Genomic DNA, 18,600 nt, shown 5'->3' with positions numbered 1-18,600 from the left:
CCAAATGGGCACAGGATTCCCTCAGGGGCTGCACCAGTGTCCAAATGGGCACAGGATTCCCTCAGAGGCTGCACCAGTGTCCAAATGGGCACAGGATTCCCTCAGGGGCTGCACCAGTGTCCAAATGGGCACAGGATTCCCTCAGTCCCTGCTGCCTCCTTCCTCTTCAGATGTGCCTCCCACCCCCTGATAATGCCTGGAATTCGCACCCAGCAGGATCCCAGGGAAAGGGCAGCACAGGAAACCCCTGGTCAGCTCTTTCCCCTGGGCCAGGAAACTCCCTGGAAGGGCCAGCACGGTCCATCCCTCCCCCAGTGTCCCAGGGAGACAGCAAACGTGCTCCCAGTGCTCCCAGTTCCACCATTAACTGGTTCAGTGAGTTAAGACACGGATCTGTCTGCGACTGCTTGGGGCAGAATGTGCTGAAGGAGCAGAAATCCACCTTTCAAGTAGGGATCCATGAAAACAGCTTCAAACAATCCCTTGAAAAGGTGGAAAGGATCCAAGGGCTGCGAGCTCATCCCAGTGTGACAATAACTCCCAGGACTCGTCCGTCCTCACACTTCGCCCGCAGGAACCCGAAGCTCTTCTGCAATAATTCTTCCTGATGGAATCACAGAAAAACCAGCTCTGACATCTCCCAGATCTCCCTCTCCCTTTCTTGGACTGTTTTACAGGCTCCTCTCTCGGTGTCAAGGATCCCACAGCAGCACTGGGAATTCCTGTGAGCTCCTCTCCCCCCAGACCCTGGAGGGGCTGCACCGGCACAACCCCGAGGTCGGGGATCCAGATCCTCCAGAACCTGGAGCCAAACTCTCATGGAAAACTATTTACTCCTCCCCCTGGTTCTCCAACCAAGTCTTTCCTTTCATCCTCGTGCCTCCCTGGGAGAGGAGTGTGCCCGTGGTGCCATAGGACACCTCTCTGCTCCCACCATCCCACTGCTCCCAGGAAGGTGTCCTGTCATTTTAAACATCCCCAGGAAGGTGTCCTGCCATTTTAAACATCCCCAGGAAGGTGTTCTGTCATCTCACACCAGAACAGAACAAGGAATTACTTTCCTGGGAGAAGAGGCCAAGTTCTGGCACCCTGGAGAACTTTTATCACCACCCTCCACCTTATTCCGTGCCCTCCTCCCTCGTTGCTTCCTTGAATCCATCTAAACCTCTGGAAGGTGAGAAAAGAGTCACCTTTGCTGCAAACTCAACACTCATGAGTGTGAGGCTCCACAAACACATCCCTGAGAGCTGCCAGGATGTGAACCTGGATTTCCACTTGGCTCTTCCCATCGGGTTCAACACCAGAAGCCACCTTCCCACCCCACAGATGACTGGGATCACTGCAGGGAAGGGATCCCAATTCCCAGTCACACCTGGAAAAGTGGCTTTGTTCAGATGTATTAAAAATCAGCTCATCAACCCTGAATCCCACACTCTGAGGTGAGTAACTACCCCCCTAAAACACAGGACATTAATCCCAACACATCACGAAGGACTCTGCTGGATCCAAGTGCTTTTCCTTACACCTTCCATGCTCCAAGGAGCTGCTCCTAAAAGTGTTTTACCAAAGCTCTGTCCAATGAACGAGGGTTTGACACACAAAAGGCAAAGGGTAATTACATCTTCCTGTTTGCTCTTCCAGCCAGACATTTTTTTTAAAGGCCTACTGCAAAAAGAATTGCCCTGAGAGCCTTCCAAGGCAACAACCCGGCTCCAGGGCTATGGATTTTTCTGATTTTTGGGAAAATATCAGAGCAAATGAACAGTGTCCCAGCTCAGGCCTCTGTGCTTCTGGTCAAAGTGATTTGAAACAACATTCCCGAGCCTTTAATGTTAATGGGGACTGGCCCTGCACAATTTTTTACATGCTGCAATTTTAAAACAGGACTTAACAAGCAAAGTGTATCAAACACGAGAATAACCAAACAGAAATGTTTGCTCAAGGTTTCTAGGTGTGGTTGCAGCCAAGACATAATGGGATTATTTATATCTGACTCATTTGCTTCGCCTTCATCCTCGATTCTCCCTATTTGGGACTCAATAATTGACTTTTTTTTTTTTTTTTTTTCTGTGCCGCAGGACTTTTTACATTCGGGGTATTTTCCAGGAGGGCTCAAAAGTTTAAAGCAGAGAGGAGAAATTCCACTAACACAGCGGGTTTACATCATGTTCAACCAAAACTCACCATCAGCATCACTGAGAAACCCCCTGAACATTCAAATTCCCAGCACTCTGAGACGTCGCCGGTGACCAGCCTGCAAATGTCACAGTGGGAGTGAAAACCCGTCCCAGGGTCTGCTGTGCCCTGGTTTGTGACCCAGCCCCTCACCTCAGCCCTGTGCATCTCCCCTTCCTGCCTGGGAACTCAAAACAAGGAGACTTCCCCCTTTTCACAGCAGCAACTTCCAACCCCAAACTGCGTAAGAACGGGGGGGGGGGGTTTTCGTTCCCGTCACAATAAGAATTGTTTCTTTTTTTTCTTTTTTTTTTTTTTTTTTAATCCACAAGGGATCACTTGAAGAGTTTCTGCCCTAAGAATAAACACTGGTCTCAGACTCTAAAAACATTTACACCATTCTGAGATCTCCCTTTTTGTAACACGAGAAGCTTCAGCCTCACGTTCAGTATTTTTCCGGGGGTTGCCACAAAAGCCTTTAAAAAACCCTCTCAAAACACTTAATAATTCGCTTACTTACAAATTCTTTCACAAGGTGAAAGCTTAGGTATCTTTTTAAAGGAAACAAAGCTCAGATTCCTAAAAGTTTTCCCCAAGTGCCCTCCCCTGGTTTGCCAAAGTTCACGGCTCTGCCATTCTGAGATGGAAAGAGTGAGGTGGAAGAGGTGAGGGCAGCCTGAGCCAACCCTGCTGCCAAGGGCTTGGTTATGAAACCCGGGATGCAGCTCTTGAGGACACACCAGGGAACAGACAGGATTTCTCCAGCCTGGAGATGCCACACTGGGTGAATTTAGCCACCACACCCTTCCCTTTCCGTGTCCCTCAATCAGAGCCACCAGGACCTCGCTCCGACCCCCCCGTGGGACACACCACGAGCTCCTGAGTGCCACAAATGGAGCACCTTTAACAGGCATTTTCTGCTTGTGTTCAATTAAGGGGGGAGGAAAAAAAAGGCAGCCCAGTTCAGTAAGCTGCAGATCTGTTCATTCTCTCCCAGAACCGCCGAGGAGGATCAGGGGCTTTTATCTGCCTGACTCTCCAGTACAGGGGGAATAATCACAGCCTGGAATTTGCCATGTCACCTCCCAGCTCCTGGGAGGAATTCTCCCCGCTCCTGATCGCAGTGACAACGCACATTGTGAGCTGGAATGTGAGCAGGGACAGAGGGAATGTCAGCAGGGACAACATTCCCTTTCTCCCTTCCTCGCTCCCTTCCTCCCTACCTCACCCCACAGCCCAGGGTGACCTCAGACAACCATCAGCTCTGCTCTCACCTCTGGCTCTGCTCTCACCTCTGGCTAGAAAGGGAGCACAAAACTCCCCAGGCCTCCTTCCCCTCCTTGGGGTTTCTTTTGGCTGCTCAGCCCCTCTCTGGGATCGCTGTTCCCACAGAAGGGCTCGCTCATAATTACAGGGAAAGAAAACATCTTATCAGGTCAACCCTGATGGATCCCAGGGAGCAAACACAGCATTGCCAGGAAAGGGGCCTCCAGCTGGAATGGTTCCCTCTGTCAGAGGTTCATCAGCACCCAAAATGAAGAGCTGATGTGTTAAAGGACAGTCACCCACAGCCCATCCTGGTGGCAGCCACGGCGACGGCTCACGTGGAAAATGAGCAGGAGGAAAATCCTTGTCCTGAGCTTCCTGTGGCTCGGGAGGAGGAGGAGGAGGGGGAAGTGCCATGTGAGGGTGGATTCCCAAGGGAACACAGGGATCTGTGTGAACCACAGGGATGTGGGACTGCAGGGACAGCAGTGCCTTCTCTCTGGAAAAGGGGAGCTCTGGCAGGTCCCTTCCCTCTGGAAAAGGGGACTCTGGGAGGTCCCTTCCCTCTGGAAAAGGGGATCTCTGGCAGATCCCTCCTCTCTGGAAAAGGGGACTGGGAGGTCCCTTCCCTCTGGAAAAGGGGAGCTCTGGCAGGTCCCTTCCCTCTGGAAAAGGGGAGCTCTGGCAGGTCCTTTCTCTCTGGAAAAGGGGAGCTCTGACAGGTCCCTTCCCTCTGGAAAAGGGGAGCTCTGACAGGTCCCTTCCCCTCCTCTCTGCAGAACTGGAGGGGATGAAACAGAACTTCCTCCAAAAGTCACCTGTGCTGCTCTCAGAGAAATTCATCATAAACCCATAGCAGAGGAACACCAGTGCTGCTATTCCCAAGGAAATTTTCCAGTGCAGTGAGCTAAAACCCAGGAATACAGGCTCTGACTTCACCTCTTTGCAGTTTATGCCTCATCTCCAGTCAAAGGCTTCGTTTCCCAGCTCCTTTAGGATGAAGGCACAGGAACAATATCCTTCTCCAGAGACAAAGGCAGGAGAAACATCCCAAACCATTCTTTTTCCACTGCTGCACTTCAGACCCCGTGTGTGACATCAGCCCTGATCCCAGAGGCGAAACTGGGAGCGCTCGGGGGTGCACTCAGCCACCAGCCATCCCAAATGGAATAGTGCATTATTCCTGCATTAAAACATCTGTTTTTCAAGGCAGGCAGCCATCCATCCGGCTGTTCCGAGGCAGATTACAGGAGACCTAATTTTATCAGGCAGGGATACAATTCTCCCTGGTTTTTTTTTTGCTCCCTAAGGACACGGAGCTGGGCGAAAAGCAGGTTGCCTGACTGCTCACTCAGGCAGGAAGGGGCAGCCTGGGCTCACAGGATGGATTAATGGATGCCCTGTAGGCTCCGTGGGCTCCCACCCCTGTGGAATTCAGAGGCCAGAAGACCCAGAATTTGCATCAGCAATTCTCGAGTCAACAAGAACTGGAAGAAGTTTATGTGATAAAACTTTGCTTTTTTTTTAATTATTTTTGGTTTTCCTTTTAATCATCCCAAGTCCCACTAAATAAAACGAGGTGTTTGCTCACAGGGAGGGAAGTTTAAGTTACTGTCACACTTCTATCTTTGGTATAAGCTCAGTGTAACTCAAATAAAGTCCTGCCTGTGTTTACTCCAAGTGGTGCTTCCCAAACCCTCGGCTTTGAAGTCTGAAAAGAACATGAGCTGATGGAAACTGAGGGAAACAGGCACTTCAGTCCCAACACCAGGCAAGAGGAACGAGCCAGGAACAACCCAGCACACGATCCAGGATGGGAAATACAGGTGTGAGGCTTCTCCTGAGGCTTTTCATCAGGAGTGCAACGGGAAAATCCACGGAGCAGATGGAATGCTGCTGCCTGTGGAGCATCCTTTAGCTGTAAATCACTGTTTCCTCACACATGGTGCAAATGTAAAGACTCTTCCATCCTAATTAATACAACGAGACATCCTGGCCTGGTGGCTCTTCCCTGATTTCACAAGCTCTCCAACAAATTTTGGGACTGAGTCAGCCCCAACTGAGGAATGCTTCAATCTCTCCAGATCCAGGCCCAAAAAGCAAGTGAGGGAGTCACGGAGAGCTTTCAGGAAATGCTTTTTCTAACTGAGACCAAAACCATCCTGAGAAATTATCTGCTCATTGTCTTTGAGAGAAATGCAAACAGGAACTCTCCGGCTCCCCGGCCGTCCCTCGGGAACGCTCGCCATGAGTTCACTCTTTGGCTCCTGGAAAACTTGCCACTGAACAAACACGATAAATCCAGGGAGCAGAGAACTCCAGGACAAACCCTAACCAGGGGAGAGGGGCTCCAGGAAGGAACCATCACCCTTTTTTTTTTTCCCACCACGTCACCCCATGGGGCAGAAGCTCGTGGGGGGCTCTTCACGGGCGCCTCCCCTGAGGAGCCCCGAGGACTGCCCGGTGTTTGGGGAAGAGCAGCAGCTGCCTCTGTGCAGCTCCCCTGCCACCCATCACATCTGCTGCTCAATATTTCATGCTCCAGAATCCAAAATAGCAAACTGAGCACCAGCTATGTAGGACACCACGGCAAACCCCGAGCGCGGCGGCTCCGGCGGGTCTGGGGAGAGTCCCCAGCCCCAGGATCCAGCTGGAATGGCAAATATCCCCCATCCTGGGAGCACTCGGAGTCATAAAGGACAAACTGGGAATCGTTGCTACCAGGTAGCCCCTCCTCCCAGCTGAGGGAACTGGTTCCAACTCCTGCAGAGCTTCAGAGAAGCGACCAGGACTCTCTTTAAAGCCTCTAATTTCCTCCTCTCCCCAAGGCAAAGGGTCAGAGCTGCAGCTTTTAAAAACAGCCCCAAACTCGGTCCTCATTTCCTAAGCATAAAAGGGACAACACAGAAATATGCACATTCTTTAAGTCTCCTGCTCACCCTTTATTATTCCAGCCTGGATGCTCCAAAAACCTTCCTCCTCTTCCCCCTGGCTCACATGCTTCAGTCATTGCACCAACAGCAAACCCAACTCCCACTCGCAGGAGCCAAAATACTCCTTCCAGTGTTTGTGTCTAACTCCCTCTCTCCAAACCATTAATCACTGGAATCACCCTGCCCTGGCCATCTGCAGAGCAGAGATCTTGGGATCATCCTGGGGACCTTCTGTTTGCCCCCACTGGGGATCTGGTGCTCTGCTCCTCTTGCTGGATTTCCTTTTCCTGTGGCACAGACATTGTGTGCTCCACGTCTGCATCGCTTCTTCCCGGGCTGCAAGGCTTAAAAAAACCCCCACAGTTCCATCTGCAGGGAAGGATCTTTGTCAGGATCTTTGCAGAGCCAACCAAGGCTGGGAGGATGATCCCTGGGTGAGCACAGCCAGCTCCCTGTGACAGCCTCCAAGAGGGTTTTTTTTGGGCATTTCAAAGCTCTCAGAGCTGTGCCTGTGCTGGCTGCACACAAGAGACACAGATTTTCTCAGCAGATTTGGGGCCCATCCGCTCTCAGTCAGTCCTGCAGGTAAATTAAGGAAGCAACATAAAAGCTTTCCCAGTGCTGGTTTTGCCTAATGCAAGACTTGTGGGTGAGATGCTGCATAAATGCACAAAAACCACCTGCAAGTCCTGTTACAGCTACGAGAGGATCAGATCTGACTTGCTTGTGTTTGTAAAGCTCTTCTTCAACCTTTCCTGGGCTTTGCCCACAGTTCCCCTCCGAGTGGGGGGGAGAAAACTCAAGTGAAACCTTTCTGCTCCCTCAGCACAATCCAGCCCCTGCTCAGACAACAGCTTCCCTTGGCTCTGCAATTGAAATTCTGTGCTTGGGCTGCTTAATCTATTAAACAAAAAAAAGGCCCTCACCTCCTCTGACAGGCGCCTGGCAATCAAGGGCTGCAAACTGAAACGCTCAATTTCTTGAGAGATCACAGAAATGCCCCCATTCCAGAGGAAATTCTCCAGCCAAACAAAACAGAGGCTCTACCCACTTGCTTGAGTCAACACGTTTCCTTCCAGTAAGGTTCCATCCCATCTGGCTGCCCTTCAGTCCCAGGGCTTCCACCGTTTTGCTGATCCTCCTTTTTCCACGTGTGCCACCATCCCTGGTGTTCCTTCAGCTCCTGAAACCCCCTCACACACAGAGCCTCAGCCCCAAAAACCCCTCACACAGAGCTCTGCTCTGCAGACAGAGCCTCAGCTCCCAAAAACCTCTCACACACAGCTCTCCTCTGCAGACAGAGCCTCAGCCCCCCAAAACCCTTACACCCAGCCCTGCTCTGCAGACAGAGCCTCAGCTCCCCCAAAACCCCTCACACACAGAACCTCAGTCCCCAAAACCCCTCACACAGAGCCCTGTTCTACAGACAGACCCTCAGCTCCCAAAAATCCCTCACACAGAGCCCTGCTCTGCAGACAGAGCCTCAGCCCCCCAAAACCCCTCACACACAGCCCTGCCCTGCAGAGCCTCAGCTCCCAAAAATCCCTCACACAGAGCCCTGCTCTGCAGAACCTCAGCCCCCCCAAAAATCCCTCTCACACAGAGCTCTGCTCTGCAGACAGAGCCTCAGCTCCCAAAAACCCTTCTCACACAGAGCCTCAGCCCCCAAAAATCCTTCACACACAGCTCTGCTCTGCAGACAGACCCTCAGCTCCCAAAAACCCCTCTCACACAGAGCCTCAGCCCCCAAAAATCCTTCACACAGAGTCCTGCTCTGCAGACAGAGCCTCAGCCCCAAAAACCCCTCACACACCCAGTTCTACTCTACAGACAGAGCCTCAGCCCCTAAAAATCCTTCACACACAGCCCTGCTCTGCAGACAGAGCTCAGTCCCCAAAAACCCCTCTCACACCCAGCTCTGCTCTGCAGACAGAGCCTCAGGTACCCAAAAATCCCTCTCACACAGCTCTGCCCTGTAGAGCCTCAGCCCCCCAAAATCCCCCTCACACACAGCTCTGCCCTGCAGACAGAGCCTCAGCCCCCCAAAAATCCCCCTCACACACAGTCCTGCTCTGCAGAGTCTCAGGTCCCTCTCACACAGAGCTCTGCTCTGCAGACAGAGCCTCAGCTCCCAAAAACCCCTCACACACAGAGCTCTGCAGACAGAGTCTCTGCTCCCCAAAACCCCTCACACACAGAGCTCTGCTCTACAGACAGAGCCTCAACTCCTGGGAAGAGCCCATGAGCTTCCCAAGGAACAATCGCAGGCACACGGAGCCACTCACGGGAACACCCCCCCAGGAACACCCCCCCAGGAACACCCCCCCAGGAACACCCCCCCAGGATCACCAACCAGGCAGCAAAGGAGTGTTTGACCAGAAAAGCAAACAGAAACCAGCTCCTGCTGCCCAAGGGCGGGAGGAAGGACCTGGTAACCCCACCACAGAACCCAGAGGGGACCGAAGTGACACTTCAGGCCTGAGCTGCTCACGGGAGCTCCTGTCCCTTGGAGGTGGGTTCCCCTCGACATTCAGACCCCACCAGCTGGAATTCACTCCACTGCCACCCCTTTCCTGCTCCACAAACGTCAGGCAAGGCAGAAACCAGGGGGAAACAAGCCCCAGCAGCCAAATAAGCTCTTTAGGAGGGTGTTTAACCCTCACAGAGCCAGGCTGGGCCCTGCAGCGGGGCCTGGGAGGCAGCTGTGCTGCTGTCCTTGCTGTCCTTTGTCCTGCTGTCCTTTGTCCTGCTGTCCTTGCTGTCCTGCTGTCCTTTGTCCTGCTGCCCCTGCCGGAGCTCCCACACCTCCATGAGAACACACCTCCCCACACGGGCAGCACCACAGTCCTGTAACGTGCCCTGTCTGAAACAAACCCTCTGATGGTGCCTTTGAACCTGGATATTCCAGAGTTTCCCACTAATGGCTGGCAGGAGGGAGGTCAACCCGAGAGGAAAGCTTCAAAATTTCACCCAAAAGTGGAAGAGCACCCAGACACCCCCAATATCAACCTTTTTCCACCGGATTCAACCATTTTCCCTTGTTCTGTGAACCCCTCAGCACACCCTGGGAACACCTCAAGGAACAGCAGCGGGTGGTGGATCCAAAGTCACCTTCTCTCAGCAGCTGCAGCTCAGCCCCAAGGCGTGAGACTGAGCTCCTGTCTCTACCCTCAGACAAGTGAAAATAAGGGGGGGGAAAAGAGTCTCCTTTAAAGTTCACATCCCTGGCACTTTCACTCCCGAAACAGGAGCAGATGCAAATAGGAAGACAGCCCTTCCCATCATTAGGGATGCACAAATGTGGGTGTTACTGACAGATGAAGAAAAGCACTAGGAAAGAAAAATATCCCAAAAGTGAGAAAAGAAGGAAAACATGAGTAATGAGCAGGTTCCAGGTTTCCCACAGCTCCATGACCCAGTTCTCAGCTGATACACAGTTATTGTTACTTGGACATTCTTACTCAGAGGCAGCGACACTGATCCCCCTGTGAGGGAACTGGGGGGGTCTCTCTGAGCTCAGATTTGGGGAGAATGTTCTGATAAGAGACAACTGAAGCCTTATGCACACCCAGGAATAAATGAGTTTGAATCAAAACCACCTCTGAGGCCCAAGACTCACAATCAGATGCTGATTACTGACCAATTCCTGCTTCCTGAGCCACGTCCCACTGCTTCCCTCAGACACCCCCAACGGACCCAGGGGTGGGACGACTGTCACTTCCACACTGACCACCAGGAACAACCCAGAGGCACAACCAGTCCTGTTGCTCTGCCTTGCACAGACACTGCTCCTTGAGGAAGTCTCCTGGCTCACCGTTGCAAACCCTGATTTCAGTTTCCAGCACACACCACACTGATCCTGCTCCACTTTGCATCCTGCCCTCGCTGACGCAGCACCTTCCACGAGAAGGTTTTAATCCTTATGTTTCCCCCCCCGTTTTGTTATAAATTCTCGACTCTTGTGGTGGTTAATGGGAACACAGCCCCTGCATTAAAACTCCCTGCAAGGCTCTGTGTTCCCAGGCAGCATTCCCTGCACCTGGAGCCAGGTACTCCCCTGCTGTCACATCATCCATCAGGGACAGAGCCACCTCAGGGACCCCAGGCTGCTCCCCTGCAGCTGCAGGTCCTCTCCTCTCCCAAAACCAGCCTGTTCCAACCCAAAAAAAAAAAAAAAACCCTGACAGAAACATTTACACAGTCAACAGTCAGGCCCGGGGACAAATAAAGCTGCAAACAAGGGGGTGGGAAAAAAAGGGATCAAGTGTTCTTATCTGAGCAACAACTGAGCAGTTACACAGGGAGCCCTGCTGCCATTTTTAATAAAATGCTTCTATTCAATATTGTTTACTGTCAACAGCCCTTGGTTATATTCAGCTGAACAATGCACACACAGCCCTCAAAATCCCTCAGCTTAAGCCTCAAACTAGGGCGTGTTTTTCAAGAACTCCACAATGACATTACCTTACTCCCCTTCCCAGGGCAGACCTCAGTTATCTCAGCAACAACATCCCCCTGAAATTCTGTTCCCAAGAGCTCGGGGACACGGTCACCCAAAATTCTTTGTACTCACAGGGCTTTTTTTTTTTGACAGGAAAAGTGATTTGCACAAACAAATCCTCGGCACCCACGTCAAGAAATCCGAGTATTAAACCCACAAAGGGGCAGAGGATTTAACATTCAGAGAATTACTTGCATAACCCACAAAACTTCACTCTGTAGCAACTGAAGTTGGAGGTATTTGAGGAGCTCGTTAAAGATCAGTGGGATGTCACAGCAGCCAGTCCAGCAACAGCAGCTCATTTATTCCCAAGTCTGCAGCACAATCCATCACAGGGGTCAGAAACAAACTTCAGAAAATGCTTAAAACACCCGGTGAATCTCTAAAAAGCATCACCCCCTGTTTAATGCTGCATTTTGAGACAGTCCCTCAATTCTTTGTTATCACAGAGCAAGCCCCAGACAGTTTATCGCTCTGGGTAAATGTTTGCTGAAGGTATGTCTGAAAAGCACCTCACAAAAACCCCCCAACCGGCCAAAAACGGGGGTTTAACTCCAGCCAAGCTGTGTCAGGAGAGCAGTGCCACGGCCTTTTCAGCTGGCAGAGTCTCAGAGTGCCAGCGTGGGCAGCCCCCAGCTCAGGGAGTGAATTCCTCCTCTCCAAAGGGTGAATAAGTCTCTTTTATGCACTCTGGGATAAGCAGAGCAAAGCAGGATGTTCCTGCAACTTCATTTTTCTTAGTTTTTAATACTAACAGAGACATGGATGGCGCCTGTAGGGTCCCTTCCAACTCGGGATATTCTGATTCCATGGTCATCCCAAGCCATGGAATGGACCCTCCTGAGAAGATTTTGGCATCGAGCTCCGTGCCCCGACAGAGGGAGGAAAATTAAAGATATGCAAATCCGAGCTACCTGCTCTGCAACCTTCCCCCCCCTCAGCTCCATCCCGCCAGGGAGGCTCACAACAAAGCTGCACCGAGAGCAGCGTTGGAAACGCTGGGAAACAAAGAACGAACCCACGGCAAAAAAATAAAATAAAAAACAAACGAAACAACACCAAAAAAAAAAAAACAGGGGAAAAAAAAATTTAAAAAAAAAAGCGCGCATGCTCCGAAGAGGTTATGGCAAAAAAAAAAATGAACTTATTCAGAAAGTGGGAAGAACACGGGGTTTGTCTTCATTTATGCGCCCGAAGTTCCTGCGGCTCCCCCGCCCCAGGACGGGCTGTCCCGGGGGTCTCCCCCTCCCGCTCCGCATCCTCATCCCTCGGGAACGACGGGGAAGAGAAAAACCCTCCCGGGATGGAGAGGGAGGGGGGGTCGGGTCACCCAGCCCAGCTCCGCAAAAGGCTCCCACCGGGGTCGGGAGAGAGGGGGTCTGTTGGGAGCTTCCCCAGGATCAGTCGGGGGGTCCCGCGGGGTCGGGGGAGTCAGTCGGGGGGTCCCCCGGGGGTCAGTCGGGGGGTCTCTTGGGGGTCAGTCGGGGGGGCTCCCGGGGACAGTCGGGGGGTCTCTTGGGGGTCAGTCGGGGGGTCCCCCTCCACAGACGATGCTCCCATCGCGGGGGTCCCCCGGGGGTCAGTCGGGGGGTCCCTTGGGGGTCAGTCGGGGGATCCTCCCCCCCACAGACGATGCTTCCAGCGCAGGGGTCCCCCGAGGGTCATTCGGGGGGTCCCCCGGAGACAGTCGGGGGGTCTCCTGGGGGTCAGTCGGGGGGTCCCTTGGGGGTCAGTCGGAGGATTCCCCCCCCCCAGACGATGCTCCCATCGCGGGGGTCCCCCGAGGGTCATTCGGGGGGTCCCCCGGAGACAGTCGGGGGGTCCCTTGGGGGTCAGTCGGAGGATCCCCCCCCCCCACAGACGATGCTCCCATCGCGGGGGTCCCCCGGGGGTCAGCCGGGAGGTGCCCCCAGACACGACCCCAACCCGCAGCCCGGGCCCTTCCTCCGCCCGGAGCTTCATTCACCCCCCCACCCTCACCGACCATTCCCGTCCTCCTCGCCGTCCCCACCCGCTCCCGCACCCCCCGAACCCGCCGGGCAGGGCCGGGCCGGGCTTCGCGGCGCTCCCCTTCCCCGCCCGCTCACCTTCCGAGAGCTCCAGCTCCAGCTCGGCCAGCTGCTCGCGGACCTCGCGGGGCAGCGAGGAGACGGCCGCGGGCGCCGCGGGCTCTGCCATGGCGGCGGGGGCCGGGGCCGGGGTAAGGGTAGGGGCAGGGGCCGGGACAGGCTCGGGGGCGCTCCGGGCTCAGCGGCCGCGGGGCGCTGCGGGGGCAGCGGGAGCGGCCTCAGGCTCGGCCGCCATCGCGGAGCGCGGCGCCGCCGACCACGTGACCACCATCACCCCCCCACACACCCTCCCGCTGCGTGCGCGCCCCCGCAGCGCCCCCGCGCGGCCCCGCCCCGCCCTGCGCGCGCGCCCCGGGACAGCGGGATTCGGGAGCCGGGAAACGGGATATGGGAATGTCCCGGTGCTCGTCCCGCATCCCCAGCACGGTCTCCGCTCCTGCTCCCGGGCCCGCAGACGCTCCTGGTCCCCGTTCCTGCTCCTCGTCCCGAAAGCCGCTCCCGGTCCCTGCTCCCGGGCCCCGGTACCGGAGCCGCTCCCGATCTATCCAACACCGGCTCCTGGTCTCGGATACCGGTACCGGAGCCGCTCCCGATCTATCCAACACCGGCTCCTGGTCTCGGAGCCGCTCCCGGTCCTGCTCCTCGCCCCGGAAGCCGCTCCCGGTCCCTGCTCCTGCTCCCGGTCCCCGGTACCGGAGCCGCTCCCGATCTGTCCCACACCGGCTCCTGGTCTCGGAGCCGCTCCCGGTCCCACTCGAGGTCCCCCCGATACCGCTCCCGGTCCCTGCTCCTACTCCCGGTCCCCGGTACCGGAGCCGCTCCCGATCCCACTCGAGGTCCCCCCGATACCGCTCCCGGTCTCCGCTCTTGATCCCAGACACGCTCCCGGCCCCGGAGCCGCTTCCCGTTCCTGCTCCTGGAGCTGCTCCCGGTCCCCATTCCCACTGCTCCCTCCCAGTTCCCTCTCCCGGTCCCAGAGCCACTCCCGGTCCCGGTCCCCATTCCCTCCCCTGGTCCCTGCTTCCAGTTCCAGACCCCATTCCCTCCCCTGGTCCCTGCTCCCACTCCCGCTCCCCATTCCCACTGCCCCCCCTCCCAGTTCCCTCTCCTGGTCCCAGAGCCACCCCCAATCCCAGTTCCCTCTCCCAGTCCCAGACCTGCTCCTGGTCCCAGAGCCACTCCCGGTCCCTGCTCCCGGTCCCCATTCCCTCTCCTGGTCCCTGCTCCCCCTCCCGCTCCCCCTTCCCACTGCCCCCTCCCAGTTCCCTCTCCCGGTCCCAGACCTGCTCCTGGTCCCCATTCCTGCTCTCGGTCCCTATTCCCTCTCCTGGTCCCCATTCCCTCTCCTGGTCCCTGTTCCTGCTCCCGCTCCCCATTCCCATTCCCATTCCCGCTCCCAAGCCCAGCCCTGGGTGTGCCTCAGCCCTCCCTGGGTTCCCCCCCGTTCCCCCATCCCCACACACAACTTAAGAGCTCAGGGATTTGTGTTTTAGGTGGTTTTTTTGTTTGGTTTGGTTTTTGGGGTTTTTTTGGCTTTTTTTTTTTTTTTTTCTCTTTTAAATCAGCTTTATTTTTTCTAACTGTTATTTCAATTTCCCATAGCACCTTGGCAATGTCAAAAACAAATACAAATACATGTATTATCATTTGAACATTTAAAGCATGAACCTACTTTACACAAATTTTGTTTTGGACAGTTTTGACAACAGGAATAAACCAGAACAGACAGTCTAAAAGCCAGATAAAGTTGCTTTTTTTTTCTCCTTTCCTACCACTTTGAAGAGAGATCGTCAATGCCAAGGGGAAGCTGGATTCATCCGGGAGGAACAAGATGTCTGTAATAACTCGAGCTCAATATATTATCTGAATATTTTGTATTCTATAAAAATTAGAACAAAACCCATTTATGCACAGTCTGTTTACATTTGAAGTTGCTTTTTTTTTTTTTTTCTTTTTTTGGAAACTGTATCCATAACTGAAGCTCCATAAAAATAAACCTCTGGTTCTTAAATATAAAATTTTAAAGTTGTTACAGGTTAGTTTGCAGATGGATTTTTTATTTTTTATTTTTTTTTCTCAGAAATAAGTTGCTTTAACTCCGTTTCGAGTCCTCCCAACTGTACATTAAAAACAGACTCAATGAACCTCTTGAAGTGCCCGAGCTAAAGGCACTTAAGAGAAGAGCCAACTAAAATAACTACAAACAAACCCAAAATTATGTACCATCCTAAAGGAAGCTCAGACTATATGTAATATATACACGCAAAGAAGAGCATGATAAATCATTCAGATTAATGGCAACAATCTTACGTTTCAGAAGGAAATATCAAAATTAGAAACAAACAAACAAACAAACAAAAAAAACCAAACCTCTATTGCATATCTGTAGTAATCAAGGATTTTACAAAAAAACCTCATCAGAAGCCATTTTTCCCCCCCAGAAGTGCATTTCTGTTGCATCGTCTGTAATAACAAGGGTGCATTTTTTTACAAATTTAAAATATCATCTGTACATACCAGATATCTCAGCCCAGGGGAACCCACCTGGGGACAGTAAAAATCGCAGACAGTTCCAAGACAATTAAGCTGATATCGACAAAGAAGTAAGGCCATAGCTATTTAACTACAGTAAAGCATTGATTAAGTCACTTATTTGCTACTGATCTGCCACAGTATCATCTTTCTCTTCTGGTTAATAAGTGGGTTACTTTATTTTTTATTTATTTATTTTTTAGCATTTTTAAATTTTATTTATTTAATTTTTTTTTTTTTAAAACCTACAGCTAGAACTGCACCAGGCTAATTTAAAAACGAAACGACGAGAGCAGGAATGTAAGATACTATAAAACTAACTCAATGTCAGAAATCCAAAGAAACAGAACTCTTTTTTTTTTTTTTTTTTTTGCAATTTTTAATCTATCACATGCAAAAAAAGAATTCCTTCTCCTTTCAGCAGAAGCACAAGGGGGGGGGGGCAATCTTTTCCACGTAATTTGGAAAAGAACTGAACTGGGAAGTGCTTCTGCTGCTACCAAAACTCTGAAAACAAAGTCACAGCTCCTAAAGCTGCCACTCAGGTGGGATTTGCACCTCCTGGTATTTATCTAAGATCAGCAGAGCAGGACAATTTGCCTTCACATCCCCCCAGGAATTACCCAGAAGGAACCTCTGAGATCTGTTGTCACCTCAAGTGTCCCCCCCTGGAAACAGGGACAGTTTGAGCTCTGCTGGCACCACGACCCAGCTCCCACGGAATCCAGCACTGGGCCTGGCTCCAAACCTTTGCTTTGTCCCAGTTTCCCCCAGTCTGTCCAACAGGCAAACTGGTGGGGAGGGGACTCAAGGCCCTCCCCGAATCCTGGTGCACAATTCCCACCCCACCAGGGATTCACAGCCTCTGTGTCCACTTGGGAATCTCCCCCTGTACGGAAAAGGACAAAAAGGAAAAGAACCAAACCCCAAACCACAGCTGGAAAGGGTGGAAGGGAAAAGCTCCTGTGAAATCCCTGCACCCAGGTACGAAATAAGTGACTGAGAGAAGCTGGGATGTGCTGGGAAAAGCCAAGTCACAGCCTGACTTGCATTCCCTGCACAAGAGCCACGATCTGCTGCTGGAAATGCACTCCCAGGACACCCAGAGCATCCCTTTCCATCTCCCACGAGGACTGAACTGCAGCTGGTTGGGTTTCCCCCTCCTCTGACCAGTGCACAAGTCACATTTCCCCATCCAGGTCCTCTCAGCACCACCAGGTCACTCCAGCAGATGGATCAGGGAATCCTGATCCCCACCTGCAGCAGATCCCACACAATTCCTGCTCGGATCAGCCACGGGCATCCCAAACACCTCCTCAGCCTCCCAACCACAGGGCACATCTCCCACATCTCCCCCAGGCACCTGGGACCATCCCACAGGTTCCTTTTGTTCCAGTTTGGCTGCAGGAATTGTTTAAAAGCCTTCAGAAAGAATCCAACTTTGCATTTCAGAGCTTTGACACTCGAAATGTTTCAAGCTTCCCTCTCATTCCAACAAGCTCAGCGTCACCAAAGTAAAGGGAGAAGGGTCTGTAAGAATCCCTAAACTCTAGATGTGATCAACAATTTCTTTGTTACTAAATTTAAAAAAAAAAAAAAACCAAAAAAAACCCAAAAAAAACAAACCTCCCAAACCCAGTACAGGTAGTTTGAAAGTGAATAATGGTTTTGGTTTTTTTTTTTAATATATATATTTTTATATATATATATATATATATATATGTATACACACTACAGGACTCGAGGGAAGGGCAGGAAGCTGAGTCAGGGGGAGGTTTTAGGTGGGATCTCAGGAAAAAGGTTCTTCCCCCAGAGGGTGGGTGGGCACTGGAACAGGCTCCTCAGGGAAGTGGTCACAGCTCCAAGCCTGTCTGACTTCAGGAAGCGTTTGGGCAACGCTCTCAGGCACATGGTGGGAATTTTGGGGGGGTCCTGGGCAGGGCCAGGAGTTGGACTCGATGATCCTGACGGGTCCCTTCCAACTCAAGCCTATTCTATGGTTCTATTTCTAATCCCATGCGTAGAAATCAACAGTTAACTGCATAAATACATTAATATTGTGTTATGAATCAACTCAAAGCAATTGCCAAGCTGAATAATAAGTTAGAGAAATGACAACTCTGGCTTTATATATATATTTATAAAAATAGATATGAGTGTTCTCCAAGCAGTTGATAAGAGAATCCCTACTGAGGCCCGAGGGTTATCTGGCTAAGAAACTCAGAAGATGAAAAATTTCACAGTTATTTTTAACTGCCACTTACATTCATTCTATGGCAACACGAGCATATATTAATTACTAAGATGGTTACGGAATATAATCACAATTGAGTTTTTTTTCCAGTGTTCACAACTTTACGACTTTTTAAATTTGTACACTTGCTATTCGCTAAAACAAAACAAAAAAAAAAAATAAAAAAAAAAAAAGACCAAAAAAAAAAAAAAAGAGGAAAAAATAAAGATGTGATTCTTACTGCTGGAAGCTACTTTCCCCTAACGCTTTTACACAGAACTCTGAACCCTGGCATGCTGATTTTGGCAGATTAATGCGCTGAATGTTCCTATTTCGGTCATTAATCACCCTGAAACTTAACCACTTACTGCACAATAGTGTTGCAAATTCAGGCAGCACACAGCTGGCAAGGTGCCACCTTTCCAGCAGCTTCTCTGGACATGAGGGGGTTTCAACTCTTCACCTTTAGTTCCACTTTAAAACAGTTCCAACGAGTCGGTTGCTACCACATCAGCTGTAAACAACGAGGTCCCCAGACGTAAAAACCCCCATCTCTGGAGGTCAAACAGACTATTCCAGAGGCAGGACAAAGAAAACCCGGCTCTGGTTTGCTGCCAGCCATCCAGAGAGGATGGTGAGTGCCCAGAGTTCCCACCTGCCAAGGCAGGATTCCACATCTGCAGCCGGAATTCTGGAATTCCAGGCTCTTTCACCCGCGCAGCCACACGAGGTACTGTGGAGCCACTGGGCCTGCCTCAGGAAAAACACACTGCAGTCTGTAATAAAGAAACCAGAGAAAGTGAGGAGAGAGGGGAAAAAAAAAAAAAAAAGCAAACAAACCTAAGAAGTTGCCCTCAAAAGGAGGAGAGGAAAAAAGGGCAAATTAAAAAC

General features: G+C 51.8%; 1 protein-coding gene across 4 annotated transcripts in view; it reads right to left on the bottom strand.

Annotated features, from left to right (window-relative positions):
- DIP2B (disco interacting protein 2 homolog B) overlaps window positions 1-13,068 on the bottom strand; it is a 68,643-nt gene extending 55,575 nt beyond the window's left edge. For 3 of the 4 annotated variants that reach the window (XM_032713408.1, XM_032713409.1, XM_032713412.1), the window contains exon 1: window positions 12,963-13,068. In XM_032713408.1, the coding sequence (XP_032569299.1) occupies window positions 12,963-13,053 (91 nt within the window). In that variant the 5' untranslated portion in view covers window positions 13,054-13,068. Of the gene's footprint in view, window positions 1-4,259; window positions 4,300-12,962 lie in introns of those variants that run through there. The other variant, XM_032713410.1, reaches the window with a different exon arrangement.
- Between the last annotated feature and the right edge of the window lie 5,532 nt (window positions 13,069-18,600).

This window comes from Chiroxiphia lanceolata, chromosome 30, assembly GCF_009829145.1.
Source record: "Chiroxiphia lanceolata isolate bChiLan1 chromosome 30, bChiLan1.pri, whole genome shotgun sequence".
Classification (NCBI taxonomy): domain Eukaryota; kingdom Metazoa; phylum Chordata; class Aves; order Passeriformes; family Pipridae; genus Chiroxiphia; species Chiroxiphia lanceolata.
The sequence above is the reverse complement of the archived record's forward strand: the minus strand, read 5'-3'. Positions and strand labels throughout refer to the sequence as shown.